The 19,513-nt window shown below is 40.9% G+C and overlaps 1 protein-coding gene across 8 annotated transcripts in view; it reads left to right on the top strand.

Annotated features, from left to right (window-relative positions):
* EXOC6 (exocyst complex component 6) overlaps positions 1-19,513 on the top strand; it is a 316,918-nt gene that overhangs the window by 98,907 nt on the left and 198,498 nt on the right. For 2 of the 8 annotated variants that reach the window (XR_008292111.1, XM_053207220.1), the window contains exons 1-2: positions 9,228-9,383; positions 19,211-19,330. The exons of 2 other annotated variants lie outside the window; for them this stretch is intronic. Coding sequence is in view for 3 of the 6 variants with exons in the window: in XM_053207220.1 (XP_053063195.1) it covers positions 9,283-9,383; positions 19,211-19,330 (221 nt within the window). In the remaining 3 variants the exon portion in view is untranslated. Of the gene's footprint in view, positions 1-4,855; positions 4,963-9,119; positions 9,384-9,436; positions 9,631-19,210; positions 19,331-19,513 lie in introns of those variants that run through there. 4 more of the 8 variants (XM_053207225.1, XM_053207222.1, XM_027062636.2 and 1 more) reach the window with 4 other exon arrangements.

Below are 19,513 nucleotides of genomic sequence, written 5' to 3' on the forward strand. Positions count from 1 at the left end.
CCTACATAGTAAAGCACATTCACTTATTTGTTCATTCACTCAGTAAATAAATGTTTATGGAGTGTCTACAACGCATCAGGCAATGGTCTAGGATGGTCAGTGGTCTTGCTATTGATATAGCAAGATGAAGACCTGGACATTCCTGCTCACAGGGACCTTGTACTTTAGTGAAGGAAGCTAGAAATAAGCAAATAAATAAGTAGTATTGGCACCGCTCCCCAGGGCCACCCCCTCAGATGTGGCTGAAGCTTGAGGCAACTCAGGCTGGAGACACAGAAGACCCCGGACCCAGAGCAGCTTGGAGGCTCTACAAGTCTGCCATAAAGAAAAAGGGTCTCCAATAAAACTATATTGCAAAAACTGGGGAAGAAACAGAATAGAAAGAGCAAAAAAAGTAGAAGAGGCAGAGCCTGAAGAATTTGTGGTGGAAAAAGTACTGGACCAACGTGTAGTGAATCAAAGGTAGAGTATTTCCTGAAGTGGAAGGGATTTACAGATGCTGACAACACTTGGGAACCTGAAGAAACTTAGACTGGCCAGAGTTAACTGAAGCATTTCTTTTTTAAAAATAAATTTTAAAAAGTGTTTATGTATTTTGAGAGCGAGAGCGAGCGAGCAGGGGAGGGGCAGAGGGAGAGGGAGAGAGAGAATCCCAAACAGGCTCTGTGCTGTCAGTGCAGAGCTCCATGTGGGGCTTGATCCCATGAACTGGGAGATCATGACCTGAGCCGGAATCAGGAGTTGGACGCTTACCCGACGGAGCCACCCAGGCACCCCAGATGCAGTATTTCTTAATTCTCAAAAAACAAGTAAAGAAAAAGATGGTATAAATAGAAAATCTTTATCTGACAGTGACTCTGATGATAGCAAGTCAAAGAAGAAAAGAGATTCTGCTGCTGAACCAAGAGGCTTTGCCAGAGGGCTTGATCCTGAATGAAAAATTGGTGCCACAGACAGCAGTGGGGAATTCGTGTTTCTCATGAAATGGAAAGATTCAGAAGAGGCAGAGCTGGTGCTGGCAAAAGAGGCAAATATGAAATGTCCTCAAATTGTACGTGTTTTTTATGCAGAGAGACTAACTTGGCATTTGAGTCCAGGAGATGCAGCTCAGTAATTGTTTGTGTTGGTATATATATGGCGTCTGGGTCTTGGGTTTTTGATTTATTAGTGTGAAGAAATAACATTCTAATGAAAATCAATTTTGCTATGTTCATTTTGAAGTAGGATTGGGAGGGGGGTGTTGGGGTTCTTTGCCTCTCTAGCATTGGTTACTTTGAACAAATAAAAGCTTTCTGTAGTTGCTTCCTATATCAGAAAAGAATATTTGAGATCATGGCGTATTATTCTCCAGCATTAGAGAACACCTGTTCTAAATGTTGGGGGCTGTCTTCATAGTTGTTACTTGGTCAGAATTTGTGTTTAACTCCTATATGCCTAAGGACCATTCTGGGGTTTTTTGTTTTTTTGTTTTTTGTATGTGTGTGTGTACTTAAAATACATTTATAAATGGTTTTCTTTTTTTTTTTTTTTAACATTCACCCAAACAAAAACAGCATTTTGTAACTATGGATAAGACCACGTTTCTGGGATGCCATCATTTTCAGCAACCTAAGAAATAAATCACTTAAATTGGAATTTTTCCTGATGCCTTAACCTTTCAAATTTTTTAATTGGACAATTTAAACATAATGTAAACAATTTAAATTGGACAATGTAAAAACAGCTATATTAGCATCCATATCCATATCTACAGTCATATAAATACAAGTTTATTTGCAAGATCCCTGAAAGGAAAATTTCATCACTATCAACAACCTCCCCACCCAAATGAGAAAACTAGACAAGTCCTGGTGTGTGTTAGTTAGGTAAGTGAAACTTAGTTAAATGGACATCTAGAGTTTCCTTCTAGTGAACCATTCCTTTTCAAAAAATTGAAATCCCGGTGCTATATGGACCAAAAGGTCATGATTCATGGAATGTTCAAGACTTCATTCGTGGAAGCCTAATCACAATCACGTGGTTAGAGATGTTGGCAGTTTAGCACCTGCTGGAATAAATGGGGGACAAACCTCTGTAATCTAACTTCTTCATGTGTTTTCTTTATCCCAACTCATTCCTTACACGGAGGCTCAATCTTCTCTGTATTTGAGTTACTGGTTCAGCTGAAACCAGGAGAAACAATAACTTTGTAGCTGGAATGTTATCCGGCCTTATAATGTTTACTTTATTGTAAATACTGGTAAACAGTGGTCAATCAATAGTTTTATATTTAAAAAAAGTGGTATTAAAGTGCTCTGATGAATAACAAAACAGGGTGAGGCATAGGGAGGTCCAGGGATGCTATTTTGCAGAGAATGGCCAAGGCGTAAATGTCAGCTGTCATCGTCATCATTAGTACTATTTCATTACATGACATTTGTTACATTTCCAAATCCATTTTGCCGACAGAAGAACAATAGGACAAGTGAGAGGAGAGGGAGAAAGGGCAAAAGGAATAAAGAAAAGCTAAGTGGGACAAGAGTGAGGAATAGAGAATGCATGGAACAGGATGAACAGCAAAACCAACAGTGAGGAGATGGAAGGAAAGAGAAGAGAAAACAGTTGATCTTATAAGCTGGAGGTTGGAGGGAAGAGGAAGGAAAAGCTAGAATGGAACTCAGAGAAAATAATATTGTTCTTTAGTTGCCTGATTATGGACTCAAAAATGTTTAGCTTTTGGATGAGCAAGCTAATGGAGCTTTCAGGACATTGGTCTGAAAGGAGGACTAGTGACATCATTTGCCAGACCCAATGCAAAATTAAAAAGAAGGCCCCTTTGTTCAAAAATTATTAAGAATTACAAGATGGTGATGTCAGAGCATTAATCCAAGAACAACTGCACAGGTCACATACCGACAGAGCAGCCCTAAGAGCCTAGCACAGATCCTGGCGCTCAGAAAGCATTCAGTAAAAACAGTTGTTGAATGAACAGACCCTGGGGCTAATTACTTTGGAGCTTCTCTGAGGACTGGCCCATATTTCAGAAAAACTGACTTTACTTGGCTCCAATTTCAAATTTCCTTCTATTGTTCTCCACCATGGGATCCAGATCTTTACGGAACAACGGATTCCTGGACCTGATTTCGCAGCAGGAATCCTCTGGGGCCTGGCTGGGCTCAATTCACATCCTCTTGCACTTACAGAATGTGGCCACTGGAGGCCACTGCGCCAACAAGACAGAAGTTGAAGGACTGCAGCTGTCAAGACAACCCCAAAGAGCAGCTAAAAGGCACCAATAAGGGGTACGTTATTAGAGCCAAAGTATAAAGAACTGCCTCTACTTACCTCGATACAGTTCTACAATTATGTAATGACGGCTCTTACACTCCCTAAGAAGCATTGGAATGATACTAGCACAGTCTTGAGAAGATGAAGATCAGGGAGTCAACTCTAGGGTTCCCAGGAACGCAGAGGGGAATCTTTCTGTAGAGATGTACCTACCTCATGAAACATGGTTTCACAACAGTAAGCTTAACACCAGAAGTATCTGCATGTGATTCATTCATTTAACAACTATTCACTGGGCTGGACGGTCAACAATACAGAATTGTGCCTGTGCTTGGAAGTGGAGGCGGACTCAGCAATTTGTTTACCATCACAATATGTACTTCAAAGGATGAGCACGGCCTCCCCGGACAGCAAAGAGGCACTTGACTTCTCTGAGATTTGGAGGGCTCACTGAAGTCGATCTGGAACCACGAGTCTAACCCAAGGACATGGTCCTGTTTCCTCCCCTACGACAGGAAATAAAGTTCAGGCAGTTTCTATCCATCAAGCATTTAAAAAATGAAGTTCAGGTTCAGAAAGCCCTGATATAAAACTAGGATATTTTGTTAATGATTAGAAAAAAGAACATTTAGGGGCGCCTGGGTGGCTCAGTAGGCTAAGTGTCCGACTTTGGCTCAGGTCATGATCTCATGGTTTTGTGGGTTCGAGCCCCACATCAGGCTCTGTGCTGACAGCTCAGAGCCTGGAGCCTGCTTCGGATTCTGTGTCTCCCTCTCTCTCTCTGTTCGTCCCCTGCTCTCGGTCTGTCTCTCACTCTCTCAAAAATAAAGATTAAAAAAAAAAGAACATTTATATGTCTGGTTTTTATATGTATTTTATCAAAGAGGAAGCTAAATTCTGGGCTTCCTGGTTTAAAAATAAATGTCTGGGGGCACCTGGGTGGCTCAGTTGGTTAAGCCTCTGACTTTGGCTCAGGTCATGATCTCGTGGCTGGTGACTTTGAGCCCTGCATTGGGCTCTCTGTTGTCATCACAAAGCCCACTTTGGATCCTCTCTCCTTCTCTTTCTTCCTCTCTGTCACTAGCTCTCTCTCCTCTCTCTCTCTCTCTCTCTCTCTCTCTCTCGAAAATAAATAAGCATTAAAAAAATGTCTGATAGCTCTGGTCTCTAATGCTAAGGTTGACCGAACCCTGGGCTAAACATTATGCATATATTATCTTCGTTAATTCCCACACCACTTGGTGAGGTAGGAGCTGTTATTGTCCCTAATTCACACTTGAAGAAACTGAGGCTTAGACAAGTTCACTGGCTGTCTGGAGGCCCAACATGTAGTAAAAGATGAGTTGGAATTTGAACCCAAGTAGTTAAATGCCAGACCAAGGCAGCTGCATTCTACAGCCTCTTTCTGAGGGAGGGGCTTCGGAAGATTGGTTATGAGTCTGCAGACAAGTGGCTCAAAGTCTAAGTCATTAATGACTAAAAGTTTATTTACAGGTTAAATCCCTAGCCTTTGCTGGTTAGTTTCTTACTGGACACAGAGTGCATCTCCTGTCCTGCCAGTCTTCCTAGTTTACCTTTTCCTTCCTAGGAGTCCTGAAGAGAGATTTTGAGTGGATCTCTGGAAGTTAATATCCACTGACTGAACAATAACCCAATCTGCCTGTGTGTGCCTCCAACCTCCTCAGACCAGACTGGGTAAATCATCTATCCCATGGGTAAAACAACATTGGAACAGGCTTCTTGACTGACTTTTTTTTTTATTAATGGGAGAAACAGGAACTGGTTGACAGCTCCACCTTCTTCAGCTTACTAGCTGTGTGGCCTTGGACAAGTGACTTAATTTCTATAAGTCTGTTTCCTCATATTAAGGAACTGGAGATAGTGGAGATAGTGGAAAGTACCCATAGGATTAAATTAGATTTCCGTAAAATTAGTACTAATTAAATACCCAGTTAAATTACTCATTAAGTTAGTAAAGATTAAATTAGGTGATATAGGGGCGCCTGGGTGGCTCGGTCGGTTAAGCGTCCGACTTCGGCTCAGGTCACGATCTCGCGGTCTGCGAGTTCGAGCCCTGCGTTGGGCTCTGGGCTGATGGCTCAGAGCCTGGAGCCTGCTTCCGATTCTGTGTCTCCCTCTCTCTCTGCCCCTCCCCCGTTCATGCTGTGTCTCTCTCTGTCTCAAAAATAAATAAACGTTAAAAAAAAATTAAAAAAAAATTAGATGATATGATGGGCTTAGCGAACAGTGCTCAATATATAGCTACTATGGTTTTTATTTTGGTCTTTTAGAAATGTATCACTTAGAATAGAATTATAATAGGCTTTTTTTTGCACATTTATACATTTGTTATATCTATGTCTAAAATTTGAATTTACATAGTTATTTAGAACATTTAGCTTTAAGTTCTTAGCAAAAAATTTCAGGTGCTAACGGAAATGTCAGCAGTCATAAAGGGAACCAGCAAAAGCTGCTTCGGAAGGAGAAGTGGTAATAAGGACTTCCTTCTGTCTTGACTTGACTTGAGGGGAAGATGCCGCTGCTTATGTTGAAGTAATCTCTATGGGCAGGTGTTGAAATAGGCCTGGAGTGAGGAGTAGCAAAGCAGGACTGGCTTCCCAGAACAGGGTCTGGGTCTGGGTAGATGGTGTCAGGATTGGTGAAGAGAAGGGGAAAAAGTCTTGGCTAATGAATGCTCAGGAAAGGAACACTCCATTAGGAGACAGCTGCCAAATAAGAGGGTGGCCTATACCACTTGCCCTGTTCTCTTCACCTTGCTTTACTCTTCAGAACAATGAATTCTGCACATTGACTGAGCTAAGAGTCTGCCATTTCCTGCAGGGAGAAATGGCTTTGCATTCTCTTTGTAGGAAGATACAAATGTTGTCTTCATTTCATATGTTTTGGTTTCAGGTTCAATTTTCAAAAGGTTTATTTTCCCTTCTCAAGAGCTGAACCTGAAATTCAGATGTACTAACACCAGATGGTGGTTGTTGATACTTGGAGACACAGTCAGCTAAGAAAAAGATTCAGTTTTTTAGAACTCAATAAAAACAATGGCATGAAGGGCCCAAACAGTGGGGTCTAGGTACAGGGACTTGGCTTGACTCACAGATAAAATTTTAAATAACCAGAGTAATGGATGAAGTTTATATCCTCTGACAAAAGTCCATAAATATTGTTTCTTGCATTGAGGCTCTTGATAAAAGTGGGCATCATGGAATTTGAGGTACACATTTGCTGTTAATACTAGAGATTTCTATTAAGACAACTGAATACAACTATATAAAATGCTGTGTTTAATGCCAGTATATAAACAGTAAGTTTGAAAAAACTTTTTACGATTTGCTATTATTCTAATTCCAAATTGTTACCAATCACAGATTAATCAAATTCTTGCCTTATGCTCAGAACTGTTTGGAATGCTCCTTTCTAACTCATCCTGAATTCTTTCCAGTGGCTTCTGATCTTCAGCATTGTCTGGTTTCAAAACCCCTTTCTCTCAGCCACATGCAGAACTCCAAGGGGGAACTATACAAAATTGCAAAATTAAAAAAAAAAAAGTCATCTCTGAACGTCAGGTCTTTAACATAGTGTGACAGTGCTGGTGGCCTCAGGAAGACTTTTTTTTTCCTTTGGCATATTTTTACATCTTGAGAAAGTGTGATTTCCCAGAGAAGATCTGGATTCTTCTGTACCATTGAGACAGTGGAAATAGGCTTCTGATGGTGTTTCTTGGCAGAATGGGCAGTTGGATGTAGCAGAGCTTCCTTGATCTTCTAAGCCAGTGTGTACTCAGATCAGTCACATGTTGATTCCTTGGGGACCAAGTGTACAAAAACAAACAAAACTCACAGATGTATGAAAAGGAACTAATCAAAACAAGTGCACACTAGTAAAACAGTTGGTAGTGGAGTGGACAAGTGTGTGCTAAATTGAATCTAGAGTTAGCAGAGAAGGTTGTGATTAGATAGGGGAATCTTTATGAAGGAGATACATTTGAGTTTTTCAGGAAGGACAGAAATTTCAGATTAATGGAAAAGAGAGCATTTATGTATGATAGTAATGTTTATAGGGCACTTACTGTATGTAGCAGGCAAAATAATGGCTCCCCCAAAAGGTTCACATCCTCATCCCTGGAACCTGTAAATATGTTGTACTTGACAAAAGGGGTTGTTGCAAATGTGGTTAAGGTTAAGACCTTAAGATAGAAGATTATCCAGACTTATATGGTTGGGTCCAAACTAATCACAGGGGTCATTAAGAGCACCGAATCTTTGATGGCCTATGTCAGAGTCAGAGAGAGAGATGTGACTACAGAAGAACGAAGAATGGTCAGAGAGATGTGGTGTTGCTGGCTTTAAAGAATGAGGAAGGGGGTCATGAGCTAAGAATTCTGGGTGGCCTCTATAAGCTGATAAAGGTAAGGAAATGAATTCTCCGGAAAGGAACCAGTCATGGTGGCACCTTGAATTTAGGCCAGTGAGACCCCTGTTGGACTTCTATCCTATAGAACTGTAAGATAATACATCTGAATGTTTTAAGCTACTAAGTTTGTGGTAATTTGTTACAGCAACATTAGAAAACTAATATGAAACAGTGAGATGAGGTAGACCCTACAGTTGTGGTCACTTACAGATGCAGAAACTGAAAAAGATAACTAGGTTCCTGCTCAGTGTCACCCAGCTGTGAAGTGAAGGAGCAGGGAATTAAATTGAAGACCCCTGTGTTCAGAGCCCATGCAATACCACCTCCCGGGAATTTTGTGGGAAGGAGCATGGAGGTAAGCTTCTAGTAAAAACTCACTGAAGGGAGTGAGTTACACAGCTGGATAGGAAAGAGCATGGTTCACTCAAAGGGAAGTTCAGTGGGGCGCCTGGCTGGCTCAGCTGGTTGAGCCTCGACTTCTGCTCAGGTCATGATCTCAGTTTGTGAGTTCGAGGACTGCATCAGGCTCCGTGCTGGCAGCTCGGAGCCTCCAGCTTCCTTCGATTCTGTGTCTCCTCTCTCTGCCCCTCCCCCGCTCATGCTCTCTCAAAAATAAATAAATGTAAGGAAAGGGCGGGGGGGGGGGAGGAGTTCAGAGCCTCGGATTAATGGCGGCTGGAAAATAGTTGTCCCTTGGGGCTAGGTTTGCATTCCTTGATTATCTTCCTCAGTCGCTGCTTTGGTCATGACAAACTGGTTTACTCAGAGTCCCACAACAAGTCATTATGCAGGACTCTCCTACATTAGTACTTTGCGAAGCCACGCCGCCTCTTTCCCATCTCTCTGATGCCTGCTCCTCTCAAGAGTTTCCACCCCTCCTCATCCTAGCTACAGCAACTGGAAGGCACTTGGGTTCAAGGATTTGAAGGGCCTAGGCATGAAGTCACACGTTGCTCTGAGCCTCTCTTGTATCCTTGCCATAAAGGGTCAAGACTGGCCACCATGAACTTCCCGCAGGCAGAGATGTGAACGCACCCAGAACAGTAGTCATGGGATTTTCTTGGCACATTCCTAAAATAAATCTTACTCCCACACACAATTTTTATTGAGTGCACATTTTCTTTTCTCTGACTCTTCACCACACAGAGTACATCAGGCCTCCTCGTTAAATGTTCCCGTAGTTTTTATTACAGATCGAGGGTGGTTATTTGACGGTCGATCTGCTTCATTATTCAGGTATTTCCAGCGCGTAGCAGAGAGTGTGGCACACAGAATACAAGAATGTACGGGAAAGCCAGGTCTGTCACTAGATAGCAACTAGGGGCAAGTAGCTGGGGAGAGCGGAAGGCGACGCGTCTTCACTCCTCGCCTGGGCGGGCAGCACCTTGCGCTCGGACAGGTGCTGGCGCTGAGCCCGGGAGTCGGTCGCGTGCCCGCCTGCTGCCTCCCACGCACTCCGCGCGCCCCCGCGCCATCTCCCCGCTCGCCACGCCCCCTTCCCCACCCCCTTGCGCGCGCGCCTCAGGGCGCTCGCCCCCGCCGTCTGCGCGGCGCCGCGCCTCACCGGCTTCTCAGCTTCCAGCCAAGATGGCGGAGAATGGCGAGGGTCTGGGCACCGTCCCGGAGCACGAGCGGATCTTGCAGGAGATCGAGAGCACCGACACCGCCTGCGTGGGGCCCACCCTTCGGTAAAGCTCTCATTCCCCCAGGACCTCGCGCTGCCGCGCTGTTGGCGGCTCATGAGGAGCCGGGCGGGGCGTCAGCCACCGGCCGCGCGCGGGGCGTCCCGACAGGTGGTGCGCGCAGAGGCGGGCGGGGGCGCTCCAGGGCGGCGGGCCGACACCTGGGCCCGGCCCGTGCGGGGAGGGGCCGAACGGACGGCTGCACCTGTCGGCCAGGCCCGCCTCAGCTGCAGGAGCTGTCACCACTCAGCCGGTGGGTGTGGCCACCGCGGCGCCGCCCGGCCCTGGCCTGGGGTCTGGAGGACGCGCCTTGGGCCTCCCGGGCTCCCGGCGGGGCTGCAGGCGGCTGTGCTGGGGCGAAGGTTAACTGCCAGCAGCCGGCGTGACTGAGGCGCGGAGGCGCGCGCAGGTGGAAACCCAGGCGCCAGGGGCTGCGGCTAGCGTGGGAGAATTGAAATTGGGCGGGAGACGCCGGCACCATTATCCCTCAGCGCGGCGGGAGTGGGAGTGAGCGGAGCGTGGGCGAGAAAGGAGCGTGAGCTAGCGGGGAGGAGCTGATGCTCAGGAGCGCGCTAGTGTTAAGGAGCGCTCGCCCGGCACGCTTTCTGGAGTTAGGGAAGGTTTTAACTATTTACGAACGTTTCATTAATTTTGTATTAACTTTCTCATTTATTTTAAAAAAAGAGGCACCCTTTAAAAATAGTACTAGATAATGAATATTCCAGACTGAATACTTGGCTGCCCTAATATAATAATAGAACATCAGCCGGGCACTGTTGTGGTCCACTAGATTAGGTTAGGCATTCTCATCGAGAATAAGTGCCCTTTAGAGAAGCCTGATTGGCTCAGTCGGAAGAGCATGCGACTCTTCTTGATCTAGGTGTCGTGAGTTCGAGCCCTCCCTTGGGTGTAGATTACTTAAAAATGTGTAAATAAGTAAACTTAAAAAAAAAGAATAAGTGCCTTTTAAATATAAGGTTTCAACTCGTAAGGATAATAATGAAATTATTATTCACTTAGGGTACTTAGGAGTGATTGTGCTTTAACAGTATTTTCTTGAGGATACACTTCCTCGAAATGAAGCACTGTATGTTTTGTGGACTTGAATGTAGTATCAAGTGAAGCCATATCAAATTGTAATGTAAATCCACCTTGCCCTGAAAGTCTGGAGTGTTTAGCCCTAGTCCTACTACTGGAGAAGTGTGCAGTCATGGGCAAAAATCATTTAAGCTCTCTAAACCCCAATTTTCTTACTCCTGTACTTGGGGAGGGGGTGAGTGTTTAGATGCCCAGGGCGTTAGAGACCTTGCCTATTTGTTCACCGCTGTGCCCCTAACACCAAGCATGTGGTAGGCACCTGATGAATGTTTTTTTTGGTCACATGAAGTTCCTGCTATGCTCCGATAAGCATAATTAGTGCATTTCCTTAATTTTCCAACATAGTTTTTCTTGTCATAAAACTCTGTACATTTGGTAATGAAAGTAGAAGTCATAGATTAAAAGGAAGCTTTGTTTTCCTTACTGCGTGGTGAAACTGAAAGAGTACAGTATGTGGTATAGTTATCAGAACAGCCAATTTTTAAAAATAGTATGGGTTATGAAGGAGAGACTTCCTGCTGGGAAAAAATGGTAGGCATTATCTTTGAAAAGAGAGGAAATTAACTTAGAAGAAAAATTTGAAATATATTGAGACTTTTGTAACACAAAAAGAATATGTATTCATAGTGTTATCATTCTGTTCTCTTTTGCTGGGCAATTGTGTCACCTCACTTTGTTGAAACCTATGCTGTTTCTTTGGTCAACTCCAGTGACTCATACTTACCCTGTATATATATATATATACACACACTTGTCATCTCATTTCAGGCACACTCTACATACACGAAGAAGGCACAGCTAGCAGTCGTTTCTCCTGAACAGTTTAAGCTATTACTGATTTTTCTCTAGGTTCCAATAAGTGCTAATATTAAATTTCTAAAAACCCTTTTTTTTTTGAAAGATACAAAGTAAAATAGTATAATGAACCACCATGAAGCCATCATCTAGCTTCATTTCAACCCTGGCCAGTGTCATTCCATCTGTTCCCCTATCCACTCTCCCTCACCCTGGATTATTTTGAAGCAAATCCTGGACATCAATTCACCTAGACATCAAGGTGCCTATCACATGCTTGGTGTTAGGGACAGAGCAGTGAACAAATAGGTAAGGTCTCTAATGTTCTGGGCATCTAAACACCCACCCCCCTCTGCAAGTATAGGAATAAGAATATTGAGGTTCAGAGAGCTTACTATTAAGATTAGTTTTTGTTACTTCCCAATTATCTTTTAGTTGGCCTACTGGCTTCTGATACTGTTTCTGTTTTTATTTTTTTTCTCCATGGGAGACTTTCTCAGCCTCACCTTTTCCTGATTTACTTTTTTTTTTTTTTAAAGTTTGTATATTTATTTAGAGAGAGAGAGTGAGGGAGGGGCAGAGAGAGAAGGAGGGAGAGAGAATCCCAGGCAGGTTCCACACTGTCAGCCCAGAGCCCACAGTGGGGCTCGAACTCAAAAACCATGAGATCATGACCTGAGCTGAAACCAAGATTCAAATGCTTAACTGACTGATCCACCCAGGTGCCCCTTCCAGATTTACTTTTTATTCCTAATGATTAAATGAGAAGCATGTGACTTTTCATTGGAGCTGGCCTACAATATGGTTCTTTGACCACAGTGGAATTAAATTAGAAGTCGATAATAGAAAACGGGAAAATTCCTAAATATTTGGGCACTGAATAGCACACATCTAAATAACCCATGGGTGAAAGAAGAAACCAGAAAAAAAAGATTAGAAGGTGTTTGAACTAAATAAAATGGAAACACATCAGAATTTGTGGGGTACAGCACACAGAATATTTAGAGATTTATAGTGTTAAATGTCTTCACTGGGAAAGAATGGTGTCAAATCAATGGCCTCAGCTTCTAATTTAAGAAACTAGGAAAAGAACAGCAAATGAAGTCAAAAGAGCCAAAGAAAGGAGCTGATAAAGAAAGGGGATGATAAAGATTGGAATGGAAATCAATGAAAGGGAAATAGAAAAACGATTGAGAGAGTCAGTGAAATGAAAACCTATTTCTTTGAGATTTGTAAAGTTGATAAATCTCTGAGAAAGAAAGGGAGAAGATACCAGTTATCAGGGATTACCAATTCCTGATACCAGTATCAGAATGAGAGGTGACATCACTGCAGATTCTACAGATATTAAAGGAATATTATGAACAGTTTCATGCCAATACATTTGCCAACTTAGAAGAAATGGACAAATTCCTTAGAAGAGACAAACTATCAAGGTAATTTCCCCAAATTGGCCTTTAGATTTGGACAAAATCAAAATGCTGGCAGAAGGTTTCTTGTTTTTTTGTTTTTTTTTTTTGCTAGAAATCAATAAGCTGATTCAGAAGTTCTGTGGAAATCCATAGGACTGGGACGTCTGGGTGGGTCAGTCGGTTAAGTGTCTCACTCTTGATTTGGGCTCAGGTCATGATCTAACAATTTGTGAGTTTGAACCCTGGTTTGGGCTCTTAGCAGACAGTGTGGAGCTTGCTTGGGATTCTCTCCCTTTCTCTCTTTGCACCCCTGCCTGCCCCCAAAGTAAATAAATAAGCATTAAAAAAAAAAAAAAAGAAATGCATAGGACCTAGAAGAGTCTAACTTGGGAAAAGATGAATGGAGCTGGAAGACTTACACTACCTGTTTTTAAGATTTATTGTAAAGCTATAGTAATCAAGCCAGTGAGATACTAGCATCAAGATAAACAAATAGATTCACGGGGCAGCTGGGTGGCTCAGTCAGGTAAGCATCTCACTTCAGCTCAGGTCATGATCTCATGGTTCCTGAGTTAGAGCCCTGTGTCCGGCTCTCTGCTGTCATTGTAGGGCCTGCTTCTGATCCTCTGTCCCTGTCTGTCTCTGCCCCTCCCCTGCTTGCATGCTCCTGCTCTCCCTCTCTCTCAAAAATAAATACACACAAAAAAAGAGATAAATTAGATCCATGAAACTGAATAAGAGACTCCTTAAATAGATTCATACATGTGGTCAAATTAATTTTTGACAAAGACATAAAGGCAGTTCATTAAAAAAGTAGTTTTTTTAAAGTTTATTTATTTTGAGAGACAGCAGGAGTGGGGGGAGGGATAGAGAGAGAGAGGTAGGGAGAGAATCCCAAGCAGGCCCCCAGCTACCAGCACAGAGCCTGATGAGGGGTTCAAACTCATGAAACAGTGAGATCGTGACCTGAGCTGAGACCCAAGAGTTGGATGCTTACCCACCAGAAAATGGTAGTGTTTAAAAAAAATTTTTTTTAACGTTTATTTATTTTTGAGAGATAGAGATAGAGCACGTGTGGGCAAGGGGCAGAGAGAGAGAGACACACACAGAATCTGAAGTGGGCTTCAGACTCTGAGTTGTCAGCACAGAGCTAGTGTGGGGCTCTAACTCACAAACCACGAGATCATGACCTGAGCTGAAGTAGGACACTTAACCGACTGAACCACCCAGGAGCCCCGGTAGTGTTTTTAAATAATGGGTGAAACAATTGTATATCCATATGCAAAATAATGAACTTTGATCCATACTCTATACTATATTTAAAAAGTACCTCAAAGTGGATCATAAATATAAAATGCATAACTACAAAACTCCTAGAAACTGTATGCAAAAATCTTTGTGACTTTGGTTAAGGAGATTATTCTTAGATACTATTCCAAAAGCATAATATATAAAAGAAAAAATTGATACACTGGACTTCATCAAAATTGAGAACATGTGGATATCAAAGATACCATTAAGGGAATGAAAAACCACAGGCAGGTAGAAAATATCTGAAAAATCACATATCTCATTAAAAAAAATAAGTTGTGGGGCGCCTGGGTGACTCAGTCAGTTAAGCGTCCGACTTTGGCCCAGGTCATGATCTCGCGGTTCCTGAGTTCAAGCCCTGCGTCGGGCTCTGTGCTGACAGCCCAGAGCCCGGAGCCTGTTTCAGATTCTGTGTCTCCCTCTCTCTCTGATCCTCTCCCATTCATGCTCTGTCTCTTTCTCTCTCTCAAAAATAAATAAACATTAAAAAAAAGAAAAAAAATAAGTTGTGTCCACACTGTATAAAAAAAGTCTTTGAGCCTAGATAAGAAAGCAAATGATCCAATTAAAAAATGGGTAAAAGATTTAGATACTTCACCAAAGAAGGTACACACAGGGCAAATAAGTACATGAAAAGATGGTTAACAACATTAGTCGTTAGAAATGCAAATTAAAACTACAACAGTGAATCACACTATTGGAATGTTTAAAATTAAAAAGACTGACCATACCATGTATCCGTGAGGTTGTGGAACAACTGGCGCTCTCATGCGCTGCTGTGGAAGTTTCACGGTGCCATTTATTATGTCAAAGAAGTTACATTTTATTCCTAGTTTCTTGAATGTTTTTATTATGAAAGAATGTTCAATATTTCAGATGCTTTTTCTGCATCTATTAAGATGGTTGTGTGGTTTTTAATCCTTTATTGTATTTATGTGGTATACCACATTAATTTTCAGATGTAAACCATCGTTGTGTTTGTGGGAAAAATCCCACTTGATCATACCGTATGATCCTTTTTATATGTTGCTGGATTCTGTTTGCTAGTATTTTGTTTAGGATTTTTGCATGTATATTCATAAGAGGTTTTGGTCTATTATTTTCTGGGGATGCCTTTGTCTGGTTTTGGTATGAGAATAGTATCTGAGAGTGAGTTGGTTAGTGTTCCCTGAACTGAGATGACCATGTGGGTTTTTTTCCCCTTTGTTCTATTCATGTGGTATATAGTACATTGATCTTTTTCTGGTTTTTTTTGTTTTTTTTTTAAATGTTGAATCTCTCTTGCATTCCTAGGATAGATCCCATTTGGTCATGGTGTATAATCCTTTTACTATGCTGTTGGATTTGGTTTGTTACAATTTTGTTGAGTATTTTTACATCTATATTCGCAAGAAATAAAAGTCTAGTTTTCTTTTTGATGTCTTTATCTGGCTTTGGTATTAGAGTAATGCTGGTCTCCTAGAATAAGTTAGGGAGTGTCCCTCCTCTTACACTTTTTTGGAAGAGTTTGTGAAGGATTAGTGTTAATTCTTTAAATATTTGGTATCTGTGAAGCCATATGGTGTTTCTTTGGAGATTTTTGATTACTGAATCAATTTCTTGTAGAAATCTGTTCAGATTTTCTAGTCTTTTTGAATCAGATTTGTATCTTTCTAGAAACTTGTCCATTTCTTCTAGGTTATCAAATTGTTGGTATGTGGTTGTTCATAGCATTCCCTTTATAACCCTTTTTATTTCTGTGAGGTCAGTAGTAATGACCTCTTTCATTCTGCATTTTAGTAATTTGGGTCTGTCTTTTTTTCCTTAGTCAACCTAGCTAAAGGTTTGTCAGTTTTGTTGATCTTTTTGAAAAACCAAACAAGTCTTCATTTTATTGATTTTTATCTATTTTCTAATTATTTCATTTCTAATCTTTATTATTTCCTTTCTTCTCCTTGTGTTGTGTTAGTTTTCTTTCTATTGCTGCCTTCTGATGGAAACTTCGGCTCTTGATTTGAGATCTTTGTCATTTTTTTTTTTATAAAAAAATTTTTTTTTAACGTTTATTTATTTTTGAGACAGACAGAGACAGAGCATGAACGGGGGAGGGTCAGAGAGAGAGGGAGACACAGAATCTGAAACGGGCTCCAGGCTCTGAGCTGTCAGCACAGAGCCCGACGTGGGGCTCGAACTCACGGACCGTGAGATCATGACCTGAGCTGAAGTCGGCCGCTTAACTTACTGAGCCACCCAGGCGCCCTGAGATCTTTGTCATTTTTAAATACAGGCTTTTGCAGCTATAAATTTCCCTCTGAGCACTGCTTTAACTTCGTCCTGAAGTATTTTTAAAATTTCTTTTATGATTTCTTCTTTGACTCATTGGTTACTTAGAAGTGTGTTAATGTCCACATATTTGTGAATTTCTCAAGTGTCTTTCTATTAATTTCTAATTTCATTACATTGTGGCTGGAAATCATACTTTGAATAATTTCAGTTCTTTTAATTTTATTGAGGCTTCTTTTATGGCCTAACATATGGTCTGTTCTGGAGAATGTTCCATGTGCACTTGAGAGGAATGTCCATTGTTAGATAATGGATAGCTTTTATTTTGTGTTGTTTTGGACCCTGTTGGTGTGTGATGTATGTGCATAATTGTCATATATCACTGATTGATAGACTTTTCTACTATCATAAAATATTCTTTATCTGTAGACTTGTTTTAAAGTCTATTTTGTCTGATATTAGTTAAGCCACTAGCTTTTTTATGGTGGCTTTTTGCATCATATGTCTTTTTCTGTACTTTTACTTTCAGCCTGTTTTTATACTTAAATCTAAAGATTGCCTCCTATAGATAGCATATTGTTGGATCTTGTTTGTCACCCATTTTAACATTCTGCCTTTCGTTTAATCCATTTATGGATTTAATGTTGTTATTTACCTAGTTATATTTATTTTACTGACATTTTACTTATTATTTTCTATATGTCACATTTCCTTTTTGCTTCATTGTTCCTTTTTTCAGCACTGTTTTTTATTACGTGAATATTTTCCAGTGTAACATTTTAATTTAATGGTGTTTTTCAGTATCTTTTAAAAAGTTATTTCTTGGTGGTGGTTCTCAGGATCAACTTCAGATTTATTCTAACTTAATTCCAGTGAAATACAGAAATGTTAATTCTTTATATCTCTATTTTCTCTTTCCCTTTTTTGTCCTATTTTGTTATAGGTCTTACGTCTATATATGTTATAAACCCAACAGTACATTGTTGTAATTGTTACTTTATATAACTTTCTGTTTTTTAAAGAAGCTGAGAGAAGAAAGAAGAGCAAGTATGTATTTATGGAGTTTGTTACAACAGTATTAACCCTTAATTACCATTTCTGATTGTCTTTATTTTTTGCTGGGTTGTAGGATGTCATCTTGTGTCATTTTATTACTCCAATACAGCTTTGCTCCTACACCTCCTTTTTGCTCTTACTGTCAAATATATTACATTTCTGTATGTTAGGCCCACAAATAGAACTATGCACATGTTGTTTTTTGCAATTGCTTTTTAAGTCAGTTAAGAGAGATGCTATTTATACTATCTTTTATAATTACACAGTTAGCTTTACTAGTGTTCTCTCTCTCTCTCTCTCTCTCTCTCTCTGTGTGTGTGTGTGTGTGTGTGTGTGTGTGTGTGTGTGGTTATATTGACATCTGGGCTCACTTTTTTGATTGTGAAGAACTTCCATTAGTTTTTCTTGTAAGACTGGTCTGCTGTTAACTAATTCTCCCAGTTTTTGTTGATCTGGGAACATTCTTGTTTCACCTTCACTTTTCAAGGACAGTTTTGTTGGATATTAGACTCTTGGTTGACAGTTTTTTCTTTTAGCACTTAGAATATGTCATCCCACTGTTTTTTGGCCTCCATTGTTTCTGTTAACCTTATTGGTATAACCTTGTATGTGATAAGTGGTTTTTCTCTTACTACTTTCAAGATGTTCTATTTGTCTTTCATTATTTTTACTATGATGTGCTTGGGTATGGATCTCTTTGTGTTATCCTTCTTGGAGTTCCTTGGTTATCTTCGATGTCCAGATTATTATTTTTTAGCATATTGGGAATTTTAGTCATAATTCCATCAAATATTCTTCAAACATTCTTTCTGACTTTTTTACCATTGTAAAATATTACTGTGGTGCCCTCATCATGTATATGTTGATGTGATTAATGGCATTTACATTTGTCTGAGGTGCAGTTCATTTTCTTCATTTTTTTTTCTCTCTGTTCTTTGGATTGTATAATGTCTATTAGTCTGTTTTCAAATAGTCTTTCTTTTGCCAGTTCACATCTAATGTTGACATCCTCTAATGCCTTTTTCATTTCTATTGCTGATTTTCGACTTCAAAATTTCCATTAAAATTTTTTTTTATGTTTATTCATTTTTGAAAGACAGAGAGAGACAGAGCACAAACAGGAGTGGGGCAGAGAGAGAGGGGGACACAGAATCTGAAGCAGGCTTCAGGCTCTGAGCTGTCAGCACAGAGCCCGATGCAGGGCTTGAACTCACGAACCGCGAGATCATGACCTGAGCCGAAGTCGGATGCTCAACCGACTGGGCCACCCAGGTGCCCCTGGAATTTCCATTTTTAAAAATAATTTCTTTTTTTAATGTTTATTTTTGAAAGGGAGAAAGCTGTGCTCATGTGAGAGCATGGGACGGGCAGAGAGAGGTAGAGAGAGAATCCCAAGCAGGCTCTGTGCTATCAGTGCAGAGCCTGATGTGGGGTTTGATCTAATGAACCATGAGATTCTGACCTGAGCTAAAATCAAAAGTCAGATGCTTAATTGACTGAGCCACCCAGATGCCCCTGAAATAATACCTATCTTTATCAATATTGTCTTTTATTAGACATTGTCATCACACCTTCATTTACTAATTTAAGTAAAGTTCTTTTCACTATTATGAATTATAGTACTTTGAAGCCTTTGTGAAATCCAACATCTGAGCCATCTCATGGGGCCTGTTTCTTTTTCTTTGTATGACTCACAGTTCCTGTTTCTTTGTTTATCTCATAATTTGTTGTTGTAGAAAACTAGAAAGCTTAGATAATATATTGTAGTAACACTTGATACTGACTATCACCTGAGTCTAAGGGTAGCTCTGGAGCTTGAATGACATCAGGGAGTTGTTCTCCTTTGAGCCACGGGGCTTCTCTTTTCCCTCATCTCCACAAATTTCTCATCTGCTGCAGGTTGCCCCTAGAGTGTGTGTGTGTTGTGTGGCATGACTTCCACGTGCCTCCCACTTGTTGGTCTCCAGAGGAGGGTACAGCTGGGAGTCCTCAGCAGCTGGGAGATGAATGCACCCTCAGGTAACAGGGATTTATTGCACACTCCAGCAGCTAGAACCCATCTAAGCAGATTGTACTCAATAAATGTCAAAGGAATAAATGGTATAACTTTTTTATTTATCTCTCTAGTTTTTACATTTATTCCTGGCTTAATGATTTTTCTAAGGGGTGAAATCCTCTAATTTTCTAATCTTCATTTTTATA

The sequence above is a fragment of the Acinonyx jubatus genome, chromosome D2, assembly GCF_027475565.1.
Source record: "Acinonyx jubatus isolate Ajub_Pintada_27869175 chromosome D2, VMU_Ajub_asm_v1.0, whole genome shotgun sequence".
NCBI lineage: Eukaryota > Metazoa > Chordata > Mammalia > Carnivora > Felidae > Acinonyx > Acinonyx jubatus.